The 19,136-nt window shown below is 39.9% G+C and overlaps 1 protein-coding gene across 2 annotated transcripts in view; it reads right to left on the reverse strand.

Moving 5' to 3' along the window:
* Positions 1–422: 422 nt before the first annotated feature.
* Cers6 (ceramide synthase 6) overlaps positions 423–19,136 on the reverse strand; it is a 308,765-nt gene continuing 290,051 nt past the window's right edge. The window contains exons 9-11 of one of the 2 annotated variants that reach the window (XM_008837818.3): positions 9,362–9,518; positions 8,762–8,785; positions 423–5,998 (exon numbers count right to left, since the gene is read on the reverse strand). In XM_008837818.3, coding sequence (XP_008836040.1) covers positions 5,846–5,998; positions 8,762–8,785; positions 9,362–9,518 — 334 coding nt within the window. In that variant the 3' untranslated portion in view covers positions 423–5,845. The remainder of the gene's footprint in view (positions 5,999–8,761; positions 8,786–9,361; positions 9,519–19,136) is intronic. The other variant, XM_017799289.2, reaches the window with a different exon arrangement.

Consider the following 19,136-nt stretch of genomic DNA (forward strand, 5'->3'; position numbering starts at 1 on the left):
TTATTATTCTTATTTTATGTGTATGAGTGTATTGCCTGCATGTGTGTAAGTGCACCCGTATCATGCAATGCCTGTGGAGCTCAGAAGAAGGCATTGGATTCCCCCAGAACTGGAGTTACGGATGGTTGTTAGCCACCATGTGGGCACTGGGAATGGAACCCAGGTCCGCTGCAAAAGCAGTCAGTGCTCTTAACCACTGAGCCATCTCTCCAGCCCCCTGTATCCTAAATTTTAAAGAGACACTATAGCATTATCACAAGATCACGTAACATTATTCTCAGTGATTGCAATGATTTGGAGAATTGAGAAGGTTTGTAAGAAACAGCTGGGATGACTGAGCTCTGACATAAGCCCACCCAGGAATGTGTGATATATTCCCAGCACAGATGGTAATGTGTACAGTAAAGGACACTCACACTGCATTCTTAATACTTATCTTTATTATGAAACTGTTTCCAAAGTAAAATGATCCTCATAATAACAATTACTTCCAGAGATCAAGAATGAATAATTATATTTCCATATAATAATCAGCAAAACACAGTAACAGTACATGAAGTAATTCTAATCAGCTAATGGTACATCATTCCATTTCTGACAGAGATGTTTAAGCACTGAATCGTCTTAAAACAAATAAGGTCTTGTCAGCTATTTCTCATTGAAAATTGAAAAAGAAAAAAAAAAATCAAATCCCCAAACTAACTGGTACCCTTTTCCACGATAGCAAATGACCATGAAGGTAAACAACTACAATGTAGGCAAAGAAGAGGTGAAAATTGCCAGCTTAAGGGAAATCAAGCCCGAGTGTGTTTCCCACATTTATATTAATGAAGTTTTGAGCTAAAGCTCGAGAATTATCATATAATTGTTCCTGTTCCAGAGCTTTTGTTGTTATTGTAATAATTATTTTTACAGTTAATATTAAAAAAAAACTCTTCGTGTTAAGGGCAATTTTACAGATAGTTTATAACAATTACTGTAGATAAAAAGGACAAAAATATAAATGAAAAAAATTTTCTCTGAACACAGCAGAGGTAACAACTGCTGTTCCTTGGTTCCCAGGCCATGTAACACACAACAACACAGGAAACCAAGCAGTTGTGGACTAGTGTTAAGTAAACACAATACACGGGCAATGCGACCAGGCAGAGGAAGAAGTGTGAGCACACAGCTGATCTAAAGGTTACTGGTGAACGGAAAACAGAAGAATGTCAACATTCTGGTTTCCTTTTATTAGAGTGTTCTAGAAGTCTAGAAGGACTGTGAGTGAATGAGGTACAGACACACCCTAGGCTAATGGGGCCCTCTCATCACTTCCTGGGTCATCCTGAGAACACTCAATTTCCTGTAGACTCCAAATGTCATCTGGCAACAGATGCTTTTTCAATTTCTTTGACTTGACAGGGTTGGTCTTAATATACTGTTTGCCAATGTATTCCTTTTAAAGGCTTGAGTGGAACTCAAGCTGCAAATACCTGAAAAGACTAAGGTTCTTCTCTGGCTGTCTCCATATTTCATTAGCAACATTTATGATTATTTATATTCTTCAATATAATTTTCTTCATGAAAGTGGCTACGTGTGAATATTGACTAGAGTTGTTTCAGCAACAGAGTGGCCAGGGCTCCTCAGCTGTGTGCCTCCTAGGGGCAAGCAGTGCTATGCACACAAAGGCAAACCACATGGTCCTTCTCTGGCCCACTGCTGCGTGTACTAGAACCTGACTGGTGCAGTGGTGCTAATGACTCTGTGGCAATTTGAGAATGGCACAATTTCAACTCACCAAGAAAAGCTGATTCTAGGGACAAAATATTTAAGAAAAAAATCTTGCTGCACTTTCTTCAAGAACCATTTGTGATTCCTGAACTGTTTCGGATCATTGCCGCCATGGACAGCATGCTGGATGGCAAGTCAATAATCAGAGCTCTCCGCACTTCTTTTTCTCCACACAAGAATGTGGAAGCACAAAGAGATCACTTTCCTATCAGGCTGACTTTGATCTTTTTTGACTTTTTCTTACTTGGATGTTAGAAACATTTTGGGTTAAAATTACTTATCTCCAAAGCAGAAATCAGCCAAAGATAAAAAAGAAAAGTAAGCAAACTAGAATCTTACTACCTCAAATATCATATGAAATGTAAACATTTAGCCTTTTATTTCCAAAGGATTTCTTGAAGCATCTCTGGATGTAATGACATTATCTTACACACTGGTAAACAGAACCGCTTAACAATGTTGGAGTTATTCTGTATATTTTTTATACTTGAAATGATATTTCAAAGAGAAATAGTCAAAATATTCAGGCAACTTTGGCATCAGCCTCCACGCCCCAAATGGCTACTAATACAAAATGCTCAATGGATTGGGGGCAGTTATGGCTGCCCACAAATTCTCTCTGAAGAACTCGTTAGCAAAGACTCAGGGAAATGGAAATGAAGTCTTATTTTTACTTAGCCCAAATAACAATGAGATTTGAATGCAAGGAGGAAGCTTGAGACCCATTCTGCCTGACTTGAAGGCAAATTCAAACTTTTGCTCAAATCCAAACTCTGTCAAGTACAGTCATATGTCACGTAATGTCAAAGACATTCTGAGAAGAGTTGTTAACTGATTTTGTTATCCTGTGGACCTTACTGAGTGTATTTACACACAACCAGATGGAACAGCCTGCCCTACACCGAGTCTGTGCTAGTCTCTTTTGGGACCACAGCATGTTCAACCCATGCCTGACTGCAGCACTGTTACACAGTGCACGCCTGTGCTCAGAGAGGAACGTGACATTTGGAGCATCTGATCTTGGTTGTTCCCTGCCTTTTCTGCCTTGTTCATCTTCTGTCAGATGTTTGTGGTACTATCTGACGGTAGTTGAGGACAGCATCTGTCTGACAGTTCAGCAGCATTTGAATCCTGGGTTTAAATGTCAAATCATTTGCATTTTTACAACATTTGAATAATCCACAATACTGATAGTCACTTCTCTACACTCAACATTCACAGGACTGAATTTGGGATAGTGAACTGTGTTTGTCTTGTGTGTGACATCGGGTGCTCTAGGACCTGGGTTTTACCACACTCAACTGGTGGGAAGCAAAGAAGGGAAGCTTCTGTTGTACATGGTGGGTATTTTCTTTTTTTTTTTTTAAATGTCAAGAATGGATAATGGATAATGACGAATCAGTGACATTTTGGTTTTAACAGTTTTTGGAAAAACATACATATACATACATATACCACACACGTTTATATCATTTATTGACTCAAGGCCAAATTCTACTTGATTTCCTACTCCCCCCCACACTAAATCTAGATAAGTTATAACATTGGGGATCAAAGATTACTTTTTCTAGAGTCCTTTCTATCTATACCTTGGTACCCTGGGAAATTTGAATGTGATCAGGAGGAAGGAGACATTACCACAGGCTAAGCTAATTAACAAGAACAGCACGCTGAACTAACCTACAGCTGAATTTACAAATCACACCCCTGAAAGCTCTGGCCCGGCACAGGCGGATAAGATTCCTTACACAGTAACCTCTCTTGTCTTCTCTGGCTACTATGGGAGACCAGTAGACAGATATTAATATTCTATACCAGAAAAAGCCTGTAAACTCCATTTCAACTAACAAAACAGAATTATTTTCTTTAGATTGTAAAATGAAACAAAAATGTATAGACATGTAGAAGGCCATGTCAAGTTAATGAGATCAGTCAGAAACAGTATTTCTGGTCCTCTTTCTGTGGAAAAGACCTGCCTTTTGTACAGACGGAACCAAACTACATTTAACATATTACTTTTCAATTTACAAACTGATCTCGAAGTTATTCTTTTGTGCTAAAGAGTGTCATATGGTTCAAACTCAAATATACAATGGTTTTCAAGTTGATTTCACCCACTGGGGAGGATCTGTCCAAATACTAAAGTGAGTGACTATGGTCCATATTTAGACAAGGCAGCTTCACCTTCTCAAAACTGTTTCAATTTGCTTGCTATTACTTCTTAGACATCTGCACTCGAGCAGATGTTCTGATGACTAACAATGCCTTTGGTGTTTTATGACTGGTCTCATAAATGCAACCATTTCCAAGTTTCTCTCTTAGACATGTATTTTGGTAAATGCAGCAGTAAGGCTCTACACATATCATTGGTTGCAGTGTCTTCTACATTAACTAGGAGACATTTTCCCAAGCTTCTTTAATTATTATCTGGACCATACCAAGAAATACTGTTTTGCAACTGGGTGGAGAAAGATCTAATAATGCAGTGAGAGTTCTTTGGGAGTTTTAACTATTAACTCATAGGCTTCAAAGTATGGGTGCACAGATCCTATTGTCCAAACAGTCAAATGCGAATGGCTTTAAGTAGGACAGATATGCACTCTAGTACTTTGCTGCTGGCTGCCCAGTGCCCTGGTTCACATATTTATATTATTGCACTCTTGTTTTGGATTCCTGTTTTAGGTGACGTTTGATTTATAGGCATTTATAACCCTATTTCATTCTCTTTTACTAAAGATGAGATGAGATTAAAACCTTGGCTTTCATAGGCCAGTAATACTGTGGAGCAGGAAACCTGCAGACACTTGCTATTCAAATTTTTCTCACTACCCATATTGCCATCGCCCATGAGAATTTTTGTTGTTTTTCTGGAAATAGCTCCACTTGAACAAAAATTCTTAGATACCACATGAGTAGTCAGAGCAGTAAATAAAAGAACTTGGGGTGCAAGGCTGCTGTTTCCAGCAACGAGGAAGTCATTGCAGGCTACATCTAAGGAGAGAAGCAATGGGTAAATGGGTCTTTCTCACATTGGCTTTATTTTGCTCAGCAAACTAAAAACAAGACAAATACTAGACAGGGCTTTTTCTTGAAAGCTAGTTGCAATAAAGTGCTTTGCACTGAAGGTAGTCTTTGCCAACTCTCGAAACATCCTTTTTCTGTCTCAAATACTCTTATCTTCTTTTTTACATGGTATGACAGAAGACTTGGCTCATTAAAGGAGTAATGGCAAAATCTGGTTGAAATCAGTTGTTATCTCTATTCCAAATATTAAGGTTATTTTGTGTCTGTGAGCTTAAGCAAATTACCTTCCTTCAGATTCAGAACACTGGTCTCATCAGAGAGGGTAAAACAATTTTGTAATCAACAAGGTTAACTCCCAACTACCCACCACTCCAAAGAAATCTTAACTTGGTGCACAAGAAACGTACTCTATTCCAAAGCAATTTTATATAAAATTTAAAAGTCTCCTAATACTCATCCTCTTTGATTTGAACTGCTAACTGACCACGAAGAGTGACAAAACACCTAGTTCATTCAGACATTACTGGGAGAATGGTCACTGACTATATGAGAAACTGTACAATGGGCACAGCAACACAAAGAAAGCCAGCCTAGGTGGAGCTGTGTGAGGCTCTTGTACAGGGTTTTGCTTGCTCTAAATGATAAACTAAGCTGATGCTATACTGGACTACTGCAAGAGAAAGGGGAATAGCGATGGAGCATCTCCTTCGTGGTCAGTCATGAGCCCAGAGAATAAAAGGAGAGAGCAAATCCTCATTTGTCCACAGATTTACAAACAAATACAAAAAATAAATAATATTCTAAGACAGTAAAAATGCAAATACTGTTCCCTTGTGTCAATCACATACAGCATGCCTACATATAGAGAATGGTATTTCTTCTTCATTCACAGACAGGACAAATGGCAGTACACTATACAGAATGCTCTGATGATCCTAATTTTTGTTTCTGGTGATGAGATATTGTGAAAGGAACTGCATTTGCAACTTATTAAATACTTCCAGGAACAAACAGTTCACTTTGTTTGGGACTCATAGTTTTGAGTAATTAGTCATCCATGGAACACGGACCAGTGAGGAGATAACCATTGGAGCCGCTGGTCCCATTGGTGGTTGTAGTGGTGTGGGGGTTCTTCCATGGAGGTTCTGCATCCTCGTCATCTGAGCTAGATTCAATATCACTTCGATCATCCTTGGACACCTGTGGAATATAAGAATGAAAATGTAACCAGCCCCTAAGACCAGCAAGGTATGGCAGGCTCTGGGGCACACGCAGCCATACATGAAGGTAAACTTATCCACATATTGAAAAATCAAAGAAGATAAGAACGTTGCCATGGTAGTGAGCTTGCCTTCTCTGGAGAGATATAATTTGTATGATAAAGTTGGTGATGAAGAACATAAGTGAGTTTAGGCATCACAGAGCTTGAAAAGTATCTTTCACTACGGACAATGTCTAGACTTTGAATCCCACTCTTACATTCCTACAGCATCTATGCTACTAGGATGATATTATAGGAATTGGGTGCAAATGTGTCAATTTACTCTCTAATGACCACATTAGGTCAACCCTCAATTAAGCATACTAATAGAACTATCCACACACTAGCTCAGATCATTAAAACAGATCATATCTGGCACTGTAATTCATTGTTTTAAAATTTAATTTCCTTTCCTTTTCAGCTAAAAATAATTAGAAATTTTGTTTTGTGTGTGACATAAAAGTGGCACCAAAACCTTCTAAGTGAGGTATGGCTCAAAACCTTCTAAGTGAGGTATGGCTCAAAACCTTCTAAGTGAGGTATGGCTTAAACTTTCTCCAGGGAGAGAGCTGTTGACCAGATCCTTAAAATCTGGTTATTATCATATCAATTTTCTTCAGTCCTTCATTCAGTCTCATGAACTAATGAAGAGAGAAAAATAACAGGCCAGGATATAAGTCTATATGTTAACAAGGGTGAAAAAAGTCCTACTGTCTAGCAAGGAAAAACTCTATTGTTTTAAAATTAAAGTAATTTGGACCAGCTTCTCTGTTAATCTAAATTATGGTCAGTGTTTTTACCTAGGAGGTCTTAAGAGTTTCAAGTAAATGCCTTGTTTACTTAATCAGTCACTTTTTTTTTTTGAGATGGGATCTCCCTGTGTGGCCCAGGTTGGCTGCAGACTTGTAGCAATTCTCCTGCCTCAGCCTCCCAAGTGCTGAGATTACAGGCATGCACCACCATGCTCAGCTTTGTTTACCTAATTATTAAGTGGGGTGGCCAAAGGGACTTGTTGGCTTAGCTTCATAGATTATCTTCCCAATGTGGTCTTCTGTGATTCTTTAGGGAATGGGTTGAGAGATTGTCCGAGTTGCCAGGAAGTAGTTCAGAATTGCTGGGGACTCTCTCCACATCAAATTTTCTCTGTGCCACTATCAGATCAACTTGACAACTAAGGGATATATTACTTGAGAAGCCCTCACGAGCACACCATCTTTTGTAAGTGGGTGGGTGCAAGACAGGACAAAGTAAAAGCTGAGGACTATCACTCCATCTCACCAGTGATAGACTAAACAGCATACAAACGGTCCTCATCTCAATGCCCTTTCAGATGAGACTGAATTTACAAAGACTACCTAAAAAACAAAACAAAACAGAACAAAAACCCAAACCCAAACCCAAACCCAAAGCCCCAAACCCAACAACCCTTAGACACTGAGATAACAATATGACTAGGGGATAAGGATATTTCAATTTAAAGACACTGGGTCATGAAGACATTATTGTTGCAAAGCTCCACTATTTATAGGTCTATTAGTCACAAATGAAGTTGCTTACACGGAACTTCAGATGCAGGGAGTATTAATTTGCATGCCTAGTAAGATTACTTTAAATTGCATTTGGAAAAATTCATAGTGATGTTACTGTTGAGGAAAAAAGACAATTTAGAATACAAAAATAACACACAGGAAAAAGAACCCAGGGAAAGATGAATATCTTATTGTGCTAGGCAAGAGCAGCAGTGCAGATAGGGAATTCTGAAGCCACAGACCTGGGATGTAATGAACGATCATTTCTTCATAAAGACAAAGGAGCAACAGGTAGAGGGAAGAGACTGGAAACAGCAAAGCCATAGGACACAAGTACTCTAACCTACTGCGCCCTTGCATCTTTATTATCATACTGCCAGTGCTGTGCATGTTGATTTAATTTGTGTCCAAATGAGGACAAGAACATTTTGAATAGAAATGTGCATTCATTTTAAAGTATAAGAGGTCACAGAGAAAAATGAATTGGTCAAAATATGGTGGATTTGCTGGCATAGTGGCACATACCTTTAATCCCAGCACTCGGGAGGCATAGACAGGCAGATCTCTGAGACTGAGGCCAGCCTGGCCTACACAGTGTGTTCCAGGCTAGCTGTGGCTATAGGGGGACCTTGTCTCAAAAAGACAAAAAATAAAACAAAACATGTTGGATTTATATAGGTGCTGATACCGAGTACTGGCTTCACAGACCATGACCAGGCACCCAGATTTCTTTTGTGGAAGGGTCCAGTTCTGTGGACTTTGCTGAGGACAGATGGTCAAGTGTACCTTGGGCTTCTTCTGATCAGGAAAATACCTGAAGCCCTGGGCTCCCTTCTGCACTGCATGGATCATCTCCCCAACAACTCCCTGACTAGTTTTGTTTCTCTTAATTCACATTTGATCTACTTCTATACCTTAGCCAACATGTTAAACACCAATAAGAATTTGTTTCCTGTTGGCCCATGCAAAGTCTGGCAGACTACGTGCTCAAGCAAAAGGGAGATGACAGCTATTCCTAGTATCTTTTGTGCTTGTGGTAACTACATCTGCCACAAAGCCTCCAGTCAGTGCCAACAGGTTAGACAGAACAGTACATGTGAAACAAAGCACTTGAGCAGCCTCCAGCAGGCAAGTGTCAGCCATGACAGGAAAGAGAAAGGATAAGAAACTTACATGTAAAGGGTTCCACTTCCCAGCCTTCCAGGGTGGCAGGAGGAAGAGAACAAACAGTAAGAAAACATCATGGAGAATGTTCTAGAAATGCCACTGATCTAGGCAAAGGGGCTAATGCCCAGCAAGACTGATTTAAGTCAGTCCCATAAGTCCACTTTTAAACAAAGAGGCTTGAGTAAATTTTGTTGGAAAAGTTATGAATGTATTTAGTCAATCTGAGAGACAGGCTTGTTTAAAAGTGTATATGACAGCAAGCAACCCTTCTCATGAAAGGGAAGAAGTTAAATTTATGCTCAGTATAAATATAATAAGAGAAGGATCAAGGGAGACCAAGGAGAAAAAGAACACAACAAATAATATATCATTATTATATCCAAAATCATAAATGCAGATCACTGGGCATCATCACCCACAAAGCAGCAGAAAGGCTTTAAAAATGAACCAAAGGGAAAACAATTTGGTTTATGTTTCTAGGTGGTTTTGCCCAATTTGAAGAAATAACATTGATTTTGATGAAATCAGAAATAACACTTATTTCAGAGGAGCCAAAAATACCCTGAAATTTCTGGGACATACTAGAAAAGGTGAATTTTGGCTTACCTTGCCTTTTGAAACAGCTTTGCAAGCTATTTTTACAATCAAGTAAGACCAGAAGCAGTTCAACCCTTGTATTAGCAACAGCAGCAGGTTAAAAACCCACCAGGAAGGGTAAGGTCCAACGATTTCCCAACTTTCAAATAATGTGGTATTTAACACCCTGAGGAGAAGAAGAAAGTAATTACTGAACACAGCATTTCATTTTGCACTCAAAGGAGTCCTAGTGACTACAGGGAGCACAAGGTCAATCGTCCCCTCAACTGCCCCCTCCCTTCTTGGGGAGACAGCCTGAAAGCTAAGCAGGTAGTACCCTGGTGGTGTGACCTGCAATAATCCCATCATGAGTAGTATACTTCAACCTGTGATAAAATCAACATAACATACAATTTACCATCGTCACTATTGTAAATGCACACCTTACTGGCACTGTGTACATTATTAGAACTACATTATTAGGTACTAATTACCACCATCCATCTTCAGAAACTGAGGCTCTGGAACCATCAAACATTAACTCCCCATCTTCTTTGTCCCTAGCAACCTCCATTCTATTTTCTGCCTCTGTGATCTGGACTTACTAAGGTATTTGTGTGCATATGGGTGGATCCATAAAAGAGCTGTCCTTCTGTAAATGTCTCCTTCTCCCTAGCATAAAATCCTTAAGGTTTATCCATGTTGCACCAGTGTCAGGATTTCTTTCCTGCTAAACGCTAAAATATATGTATATGCCACACTTTGCTTATACACACATTCGTCCACCAGCAGACACCTGGCTTGCTTCCCTCTTTCGATATTGTAAGTAATGCTGCTGAGAGTTTGGGCCTACAAATATCTCTTCCAGTACACATTTTTTGGCTCTACATCTAGTAGTGAAATGCATGAATCTATATGATTTCTCCTTCACACTTTTGTTATTTATCATTTTTCCATTAATTTCATTCTTTTTTTGGATTTGATTCTATACTTATCAAAAGGCCTGCATTGCCTTTGAGTTGCTTTTGGCCTTTCAGTAAGTGTGAAGACCATCACTCAATAGCATTTATTACACTGCATGAAAAAAAGACCAACTCCAGAAACATTAGTTTAGTGCAAACCACATGTTTGAATCTGCCTGTTGGGGAGGGAGGCATGAGAGGGCTCTTAATTTTCTAAGTCTTCCCATGGGAAATAACTGGCAATTGAAAAATATCAATTTGAAATGATGCCTTGAAATGAGAATTTGAAAGATTTGTTTTTAACAAAAATGATTAGAGCATAAGCAACGTATTTAGTTTTATGAGTATGTCAGAGCATATACTTGAGTTATGAAAAAAAGAAAGCAACTGGCTCTCTATAATAAAAAATTAGAATCAGAAGGCAGCAGCTATGTAGAGACATGCTTTTTTAAATTTTGTATTTATTTTTATTCTATGTGTATGCATGCGTGTTATGCCTGCTTGTAAGTGCACTCATGTTGTGTCATGCAATGCCCACGGAGGACAGAAGAGGTTGTCGAATACCCTGGAACTGGAGTTATGGATGGTTGTTAGCTGCCATGTGGGTGCTCGGATTTGAACCCGAGTCCTCTGTAAGAACAACCAGCGCTCTTAACCACTGAGCCATCTCTCCAGCCCCATGTGAAGCAGTGCTTTGCTCTGGTCTGCCTCTGTCTGCTCTTAAGTCCTTGGAAGCTGACTTGTATTCTGGCCCTTTTCAGAACTGTGCAGCACCCACACACATGATTTCAGAATCACTCTTCCTTCCCGTCTCTCAGCTGACACAGTGCCACATTTCCCATCCCTGCAGTACTTTGCTTGGGATCAATCAGATTGTATACAAGGGATTTGATGGGCAACCTTAAATGTTAATTGTATAGGAGGGATTTGATGGGCAACCTTAAATGTTAATTGTATAGGAGGGATTTGATGGGCAACCTTAAATGGCTAAGGGGGTAGATGGAACATTCATGAATTTCCTGATTTTAAAGGGCCACTCACACAAGGATAGAAAGAAAATACATAGAGTTTTAGCATAGAAATGGTATGATGAATGCAGAGAGGTCGAGAAAAGCACTTCATGAATTCACAAGAGGAAATTTATTGTGGCCAGTGGGATAAGAGGAAAAAAGGATGAAAATAGACATGTGGAACCCTATTCCCAGTTTCAACAACTCTGTTATAGACTATGAATCTAACCTTTTGTCATTAGTCTTGCCTTATTAGTTCTCTCGAAAGAACAATTTAGAATAAACACATATGCCCAAATCCTAAAAACAACAGTAAAGGACTGAATTTGGTAACACCAAAAGTATACTACCATATGATACATTACTATCAGGACTAATACTAGAAAATCTATTACTATAATATATCATCCATAGGCCAAATGGGCACAAACCTAATTATTTCAGTAGCACCAAAGGCATTGGATAATGTCCAATTCACCACTGCTGAGGTTTAAAAATTAGAACCCAAAGGCCTTACTATAATTTTTAACCCTTTCATATGAGCATGTTAATAACCACTACAGTTACTTCCTTTAAAATCAGGAACAAACTTTGGACAGTCAGTTTTAACACTGTTTTTCAAAGTTTTTGATTTATTTATTTCATTTTATGCATGTGAGTGTCTGCATGTATGCAAGTGCACCTGTGCATGCAATGCCTGTGAAGGCCAGAAGAGGATGTCAGATCCCCTAGAACTGGATTCTGGATGGTAGTTAGCTGCTATGTAGGTGCTGGGAACTGAATTCAGGACCTCTGAAGGGTTACCAGTGCTCTTAACTGCTGAGTCATCTTTTCAGCCCTTACCACTATTATTTAACACTATTCTATAAGTTCTGGTCACTGAATATGGCAGGAAATTAAAGATTCTATTTCAAATATTTTGTGGTCTATAAATATTTTTTAAAGAACATAGAGTAGTCAAAAAATCAGTTTTTGATCCTATTCCAGAAATTTGTGAGATCAATCAAAGTATTAAAACAATATTATTATTATTGAATTTCTAGAGAGTGAACCACAGGCCTTGCACATGCCAAGTGTCAATGTCTACTATTGTGTTATATCCTTAGCCCTGAGACTTATTTCAAGAATTTCTAATGATAGAGGAAAAAATACAGAGAGAGAGAGAGAGAGAGAGAGAGAGAGAGAGAGAGAGAGAGAGAGAGAGAAACATAAGAGAACCAAAGGTATTATATAAGTAGGATTTTCTTTGGTGGATTCTTCTATTTTATAAATTCATGACAAATAATTAGAAAAATGCAAATTATTTTTGATGGGGATTGAGATATCTATATTGTTACTATGCCCCATGGGCCATGGGAGCAAGCCAGTAAGCAGCATTCTTCCATGGCCTGTGCTCCAGCTCCTGCCTCCAGGTTCCTGCCCTGAGTTCCTACCTTGGGCTACCTCAGTGATGAATTGTGACCTGGGAGATGTACGCTAAATAAACCCTTTCCTCCCCAAGTTGGTATTAGTCAGATGTTTTGTCATGGCAATTGATGGCAAACTAGAACAGTTACCTTGTTTATTCTAAGTGGCACTGGTCTCTTTAAATGACATGCTGCAGACCAGGGACCATCAGGTCTAAAGGGTCAGCTCCATGGCCATGGGGTACAACCTACAACCTTACATTTTTCTATTTTCAGCTACTTGCTGAACTCCTGGCAATAACATATTCACTAGATGTTTGTTGGGTGATGCTGAGTTTGTTTATCCAGCAATGAAATAAGGAAGTACACAAAGCTCTGGAATAATAATACTTGCACCTCAAAACTAGCTCTGCTTCTCAGCATATGCCTATCCATTCTGACACGGAGTTTAGTTTTGTTTGAACGGGAAGAGGTTTGGTATAAGCAGCAACACTGATTGCATTAGCCTATGTAGTACCAAGTAGCCTTCACAGACTGCAGGCTGGAAGCCTTTCTCACCATTATGACTCCAGCACTGATGGTGTGCATGGCTTAATTTGAGCAGGGTGTCAGAGCAGCGGCTGGTGACATAACACTCACATTAATTTCATAAATGCTGTCTTAGAATGCATCAGCTCTGCTGGGATAATCACTGGCTCCTAGGAGATGCCACTCAAAAGTAATGTGATTTCTTTGAAAACTGACTCGGCTGCTTGCAGAGATACTTGGGAAAATATAATCAGTGCATCAAATAGGTATATGGCTCCATCTAAACCTTGGTAAGAAAAACAACATACTGGGAGAGAGAAAACGTATGACACCTGTACTATGAAGAAACAGTAAACTCAGAATGTTCTGAGAAAACTGCCCCATTTCGGACAAACTATTAAAATGGTGATGACAGGGTCTTATTCCTTCTGGGAAGTTAGGCCTGTAAATATGTGTTATAATGATACCATTATGGAGCTATGGTGATAGATTGAAGAAGAGAAGTTGTCTCTGAGCGAGGACTGACCAGGGCAGGAGAAGAGGGAGTCTGCTGGAATACTGGAAACGTTCATGTCTTGATCTGGGTAATGAATGATGGGTTGTACATATTTAAAAGTTTACAAACGTGAACATGTAGTAAGCTGTATCTTGAAGATCTGTGCACTATACTACAAGGGTGAGCCAAAAGTTAATGAAATAAAATTGAGGAAAGTTCTCTGGATTAAACAAACAAATATGTACATGGTCAATTCCAACTTCTGGTTTGTGTAATTACTGTGGTTTTAGTGGATTTCCCTTCCCCTCCATAATCATTTGTGTTCAACATACTGCTTCTAGGAAAATGTTTTTTTTTTCCTTTCCCAAATAATAGTTACCCTACAGCAGCAACCCTCTCTTTTTGTTTAACAAGTGGTAGAGAATACAGGGAAGAAGGGGCAGGCAAAAGCCATTTTTCTTTTCATTAAGGTTAGGTTCACTTAACCACTAGATGGCACATCAGACACGCTCAAAGCATGCTCACAAGGGTATATTCTGCCAAAATCTCTGGCCAAAGGTGAGCTCTGGCACAGAAAACGTGACCTTCAGGTGACACCCTTCCTTCCAAAAGTCCCATCATACAATGGAATGAAGGGGTTCTGATATGATTTTCTCACTGCATAGCTCTCCACAGACATGGACGCCTGCAGGGCAAAGTGGAACCCAAGCAATTCCCTAAGTGATGATCAGATACAATGTTCACCACACAACAGGTTAGCCTGGGTGGTTGATTTTAATGATGTTTAACAAATCATAAGGATTTCACTGACTATGCCCTATAGTGAAGTTTGCTCATCCTTATCTCTGATGGATTCTTCATCTTGAATATGATTATGACAGAAACACATAGATATATGATGGCAGAATGCATATATTCCTGGAGAAAAGTTCATAACTTTTTTTTAATTGAGCAAAGAAACCACAGAATACTGTCTTTTAATAAAACATTTAAAGCTGGCACCAATGCAACTTAAAACACTCTGCTTTCTCCATTTACTTCAGGATCTTGGAGATCTCATAATAAGAGTATAAAGATCTCCATGGGCATCTCATTCAGAAAAGCCATCTCCAGTGGTCCATTTTTTTTCTATTCTTACTGTGACTTCCTAGTAAGAGTTTAAGTTTTCTATCTTTAAGACATAATGTTAAATGAACGTTCACAGATTCAGTACTCTCCATCTTGCTTTTTAAATACCCCAGTGATACACAAGCAGGAACACATAATGAATGGTAACTGAGACATTAAAAATGGCCCAGGAGGTCTTACTGTTTGTCTTTCAGTTCTGGGGTTTCAACCCTGGATCTCCTGCATATCAGGAAGCTTCTACCATAGAACTATGTCCCCAGTGCTGGGTGGATATAACTGGTAAAACTATGGTCCCTAGCTATGGAAAACAATCACAAGCTTTGTCTCTGCCCCATCTCCCCTCTATCCTTACCAAAGAGATCTCAGTATAGGCTTTATGTTTTCTGGAATGATCTACATTGACAACCACAACAATAATTAGGCCTAAGTTCAATATCCAAATATAGTCAAGATTTCTTCTCCAGGAAGGAGACAGAGTGAGGGCTTCATCCTAAGGAGTAGGATATGCCAGGAAAGACACTCCGAAAAGTAAAATGTGCCCTGTGGTCAAAATTAGGCTACCTTTACTTCAGTACTTTTGTATGGTCTTGAAATACTTTTCCAGACAGAACTCAGTACGTATTACAGTGTGAATTTCTCTGGCATAAATGCGCATGTGACTCCATAAAACATCAATGAAAAGTAGAGTCTACTTAAAAATTTCTAATCACCTACTATCATGTTTGCTCCGTATAAAGTAGATGCTAACAAAAATACATTTAAAGTTATAGTGAACAAAAGCACTGGTGCTTAAAATCTGAACATCAGCTAATTCACTTTAAGTCTGACTCTCTAATTCACTTTCAAGTCTCTCTCTCCTCCTCCCTGCTCTCTCTCTCTCTCTCTCTCTCTCTCTCTCTCATGTAGGTCTAGGTTATAACTTGGTCAGCAGATGGACATTCAAGACTTCAACAGGACTGAAAAGTATGTGTGTTATTTCTGTTTTTTGTCGTTTTTGAGATGGGGTCTCCCTATAGCCACAAATGGCCTGGAACTTGCTCTGTAGACAAGGCTGGCCTCAGTCTCACAGAGATCTGCCTGCCTCTGCCTTCCAAGTGCTGGGATTAAAGGCACAAGTGTGCCACCATGCCCAGCTATTTCTCATTCTTTAACAAGACATCCCATTCAAAGCTTGGACTTCTCACTGCTGGTGTAGCTAGCAAGTTCCTTGTTTTGGAAAGACGGTTTCTGGATAGACTATGGGTCTAATTATCTTGAACACAACCCCACTTACCTATTTAGTCCGTGGCAGATAGGCATCTTTATCCTTGACAGGAATCTGTACTTGAATCTAGATAAACTACCTATTTTTCATTTAGAAATGGACATGTTAATTGTGTCTATAGCTCCTTCCAAATGAGACATGCAGTCAATTAAGTTCATTTTATTTTTGGTCATACCCTGGCCAGACTGAGGAATCAATTCCTTTCTTATCATATCAAAGTAAGTTCCTAACTGGTGACTTCCTGGCTGGAGCAGGTTTTACCTAGTCTTGGTTACTTGGTGGTCCATTGCTGTCTGCCTCTATTCCTAATCCCCTCCCCCACTACCTCCTCCCTTTGTGGTGTTCCTCATCTCCCAACCTGAGTCCTCATGGCCTGCTGGGTTTTTCAACATGCTCACAGCAGGCCTATTTTCATCCCTATGTGTACTTCTTTCTTGTTGGTAATGCAGATTTTTGCCCATTTCTTATTAACTGTCCTTCATTGAATAGTTACTGTTGCTAAGTAGTGCTAGATATGTTACATACGTTATTGGTTTTTATCCTTTCAATATTTCCATGAGAACTCTGCATGGTCTTAATCCTCATAGATACTAGATTTAATATTTATAGAAAATCATGTGCCAGGAAGTGGGCTCAGGCTTTGCATGTTGATACACTGAATTCTCAATGAAAGGTTTTAGGATAAATTCTTACACCCTGCCTCCCACCACATAGTAGGCACTACTACCTCTATTTTTCAGTCAGGAAATTAAAGCACAGGGAATATAAATAACATGCCCAACGATGGACATGGGAGGTGGGAGAGCTGACATCTATCTGATGGCCCTGCTTACTGCTCTAGGCCCTCAGGTCCTGCTTGCTTAGCTCACTCTCCCCAGCTCCCAGTCCTTTCTTAGTTCTTCACCCTTTGCCTCTGTCAGAGCCAACCCATCACCACATGATGACAGAGGAAGTGCACAAGCAAATCAGCTGCTTAGCATGTGCACAGCGCTCCCCCTTACCCACCATTCCTTGCTCCTGTTTCCTGTGATCCAGCCCTTGGGCTCATAATCTGGTTTCTGGTAGCCATATTCTCGGTCCTTCCTGCTTAAATGACTGGAGCAGGCTTCATTTAGTTGCTTCTTCCTTCTTGGCCCATTCATTTAACCTTTATATCCCAATAGGATTGTCTCCATTACTAAAAACTAAGTAATGCCTTTACTATTCCCTTGCCATAGATACTGTGCTGGATAGCTTTAGTGTCAACTTGACACACCTGGGTTGAGGGAGCCTCAATCGGGAAATTGCCTCTATTGGACTGGCCTGTGGCCATGTCTGAAGGGCATCTTCTTGATGAGTGATGTGGGAGGGCCCAGCCCACTGTGGGTGGTGCCACCCCTGGGCAGGTGGGCCTGTGTTGCATAAGAAAGCAGGCTGAGCAGGGGCCAAGGGAGCAAGCCTGCAAGCAGCGTTCCTCCATGGCATGTGCACCAGCTCCTGCCTCCAGGTTCCTACCTTGGTCTCCCTGATGAACTGTTTGCAACCTCGGAGATGTAAGACAAATAAACCCTTCCCTCCCCAAGTTGGTACTGGTCAGAGTGTTTTGTCACAGCAATAGAGAACAAACTAAGACAGTAATGAAATATCAAGTTTACAAAAACCAAAGACCTTTTAAAATTCAGCTCAAAAACAGGAATGTCAACCTTACGCTGCTTGCTTTGATGTTCTCTTTGGAAGGGCTAAGGCCTATGTATAGCTTTAAATATCCTTTACTTCAAAAAAAAAAAAAAGTAGGTAAGGCTACCTCTTGCTGTGCAGGTATAAAGCTAAGATAGAATGAAACCTGGGACGCATTCTTCCAGTTTTAGTTTTTTGAGCAAGGTCTCACCATTAGATGGCCCAGGCACTTCGAATTCCTGGTGATTTTCCTGCATCAGCCTCCTGATTGCTGGGATTACAGGCTGCACTACCATTACCAGCTCCCCTGTAGAGTGTTAACTCTGGGGGAATCTTTGTATCAATTATTCAGAGATCAAACTTAACCCCCTTTTCTTTTTTGGATGCTTAAAGAGAGTCAGCCTTACTGTAGAGAGCGTGTGAGTACTGTAGGCATCAGGTTGGTCCTGCTATGTGACCCTCATATGCCTGCAGTGAGGTTCTACTAAGGAGGGAAATGTTTTCCTAAAGAAGTATCTTAACTACAGGTTCAACATCCCTACTTTGAACATTCAGAATCCAAAGTGCTCAGAAATAAAAACTTCTTTCTAACCTCTAGTAAGCTGATTTGAAGTCATTAAAAATTCCAAAAACTGGACATGTATTACTTATGTGTTATATAATGAATGTAAAATATATATCCTCTAGTGTGTACATGACCTCTGACCCTGAAAGAAATCCAGGCTCATTTAGCTAGCATGCATCCAGTGACTGACAGGTCAAACACACTAAAGCGCAGGTGCTGTTCCTAGCTCCTTCCTGCCTTCATGCCGCCTGTCTTCTTGGCTCTGACTTGAGGTTCCTTCCAGTAGCTGAACTCTTTATTTTCATATGGTCTCCCCAATACTTGACACCTGGCTTTATACCACCACTGCTCCAGAGAAAACCATGACTTTCCTCATGCTCCCTGCTCTAATGTGCTCATTCTGACACTGCCCAACTCCCCAGAACCCCACCCAAGCCACGGCAGCTCCTTCCATTTGCAAATGGAAAGAAGGGATCCACACTGACTCTAACCTAGGCTGTATTAACTTTCTGTGTGTATGAGTGTGGGTTCAGGGGGTGATTTGGAATGTGGAATTTGTAAAGAAGCTTGGATTCTACAGGAAGGACTAGTTTTCACTTAAACATTTCCTGTTTTTATTTACATATTTCTAGGACATAATTTTCAATTTTATCTTAGAGAAATGTACCTGAAAAATTTGCAAGTGCTTCTATACAGAAAAGTATCATAGACCTGCAGTCTTGAGGGTCCTCTGTATCTTTACTGCCTTTTGCTTGGTAAGAGAGATACAGTACACATTTGTAACAAAATC

The sequence above is a fragment of the Nannospalax galili genome, unplaced genomic scaffold (assembly GCF_000622305.1).
Source record: "Nannospalax galili isolate Female #2095 unplaced genomic scaffold, S.galili_v1.0 scaffold1398, whole genome shotgun sequence".
Classification (NCBI taxonomy): Eukaryota; Metazoa; Chordata; class Mammalia; order Rodentia; family Spalacidae; genus Nannospalax; species Nannospalax galili.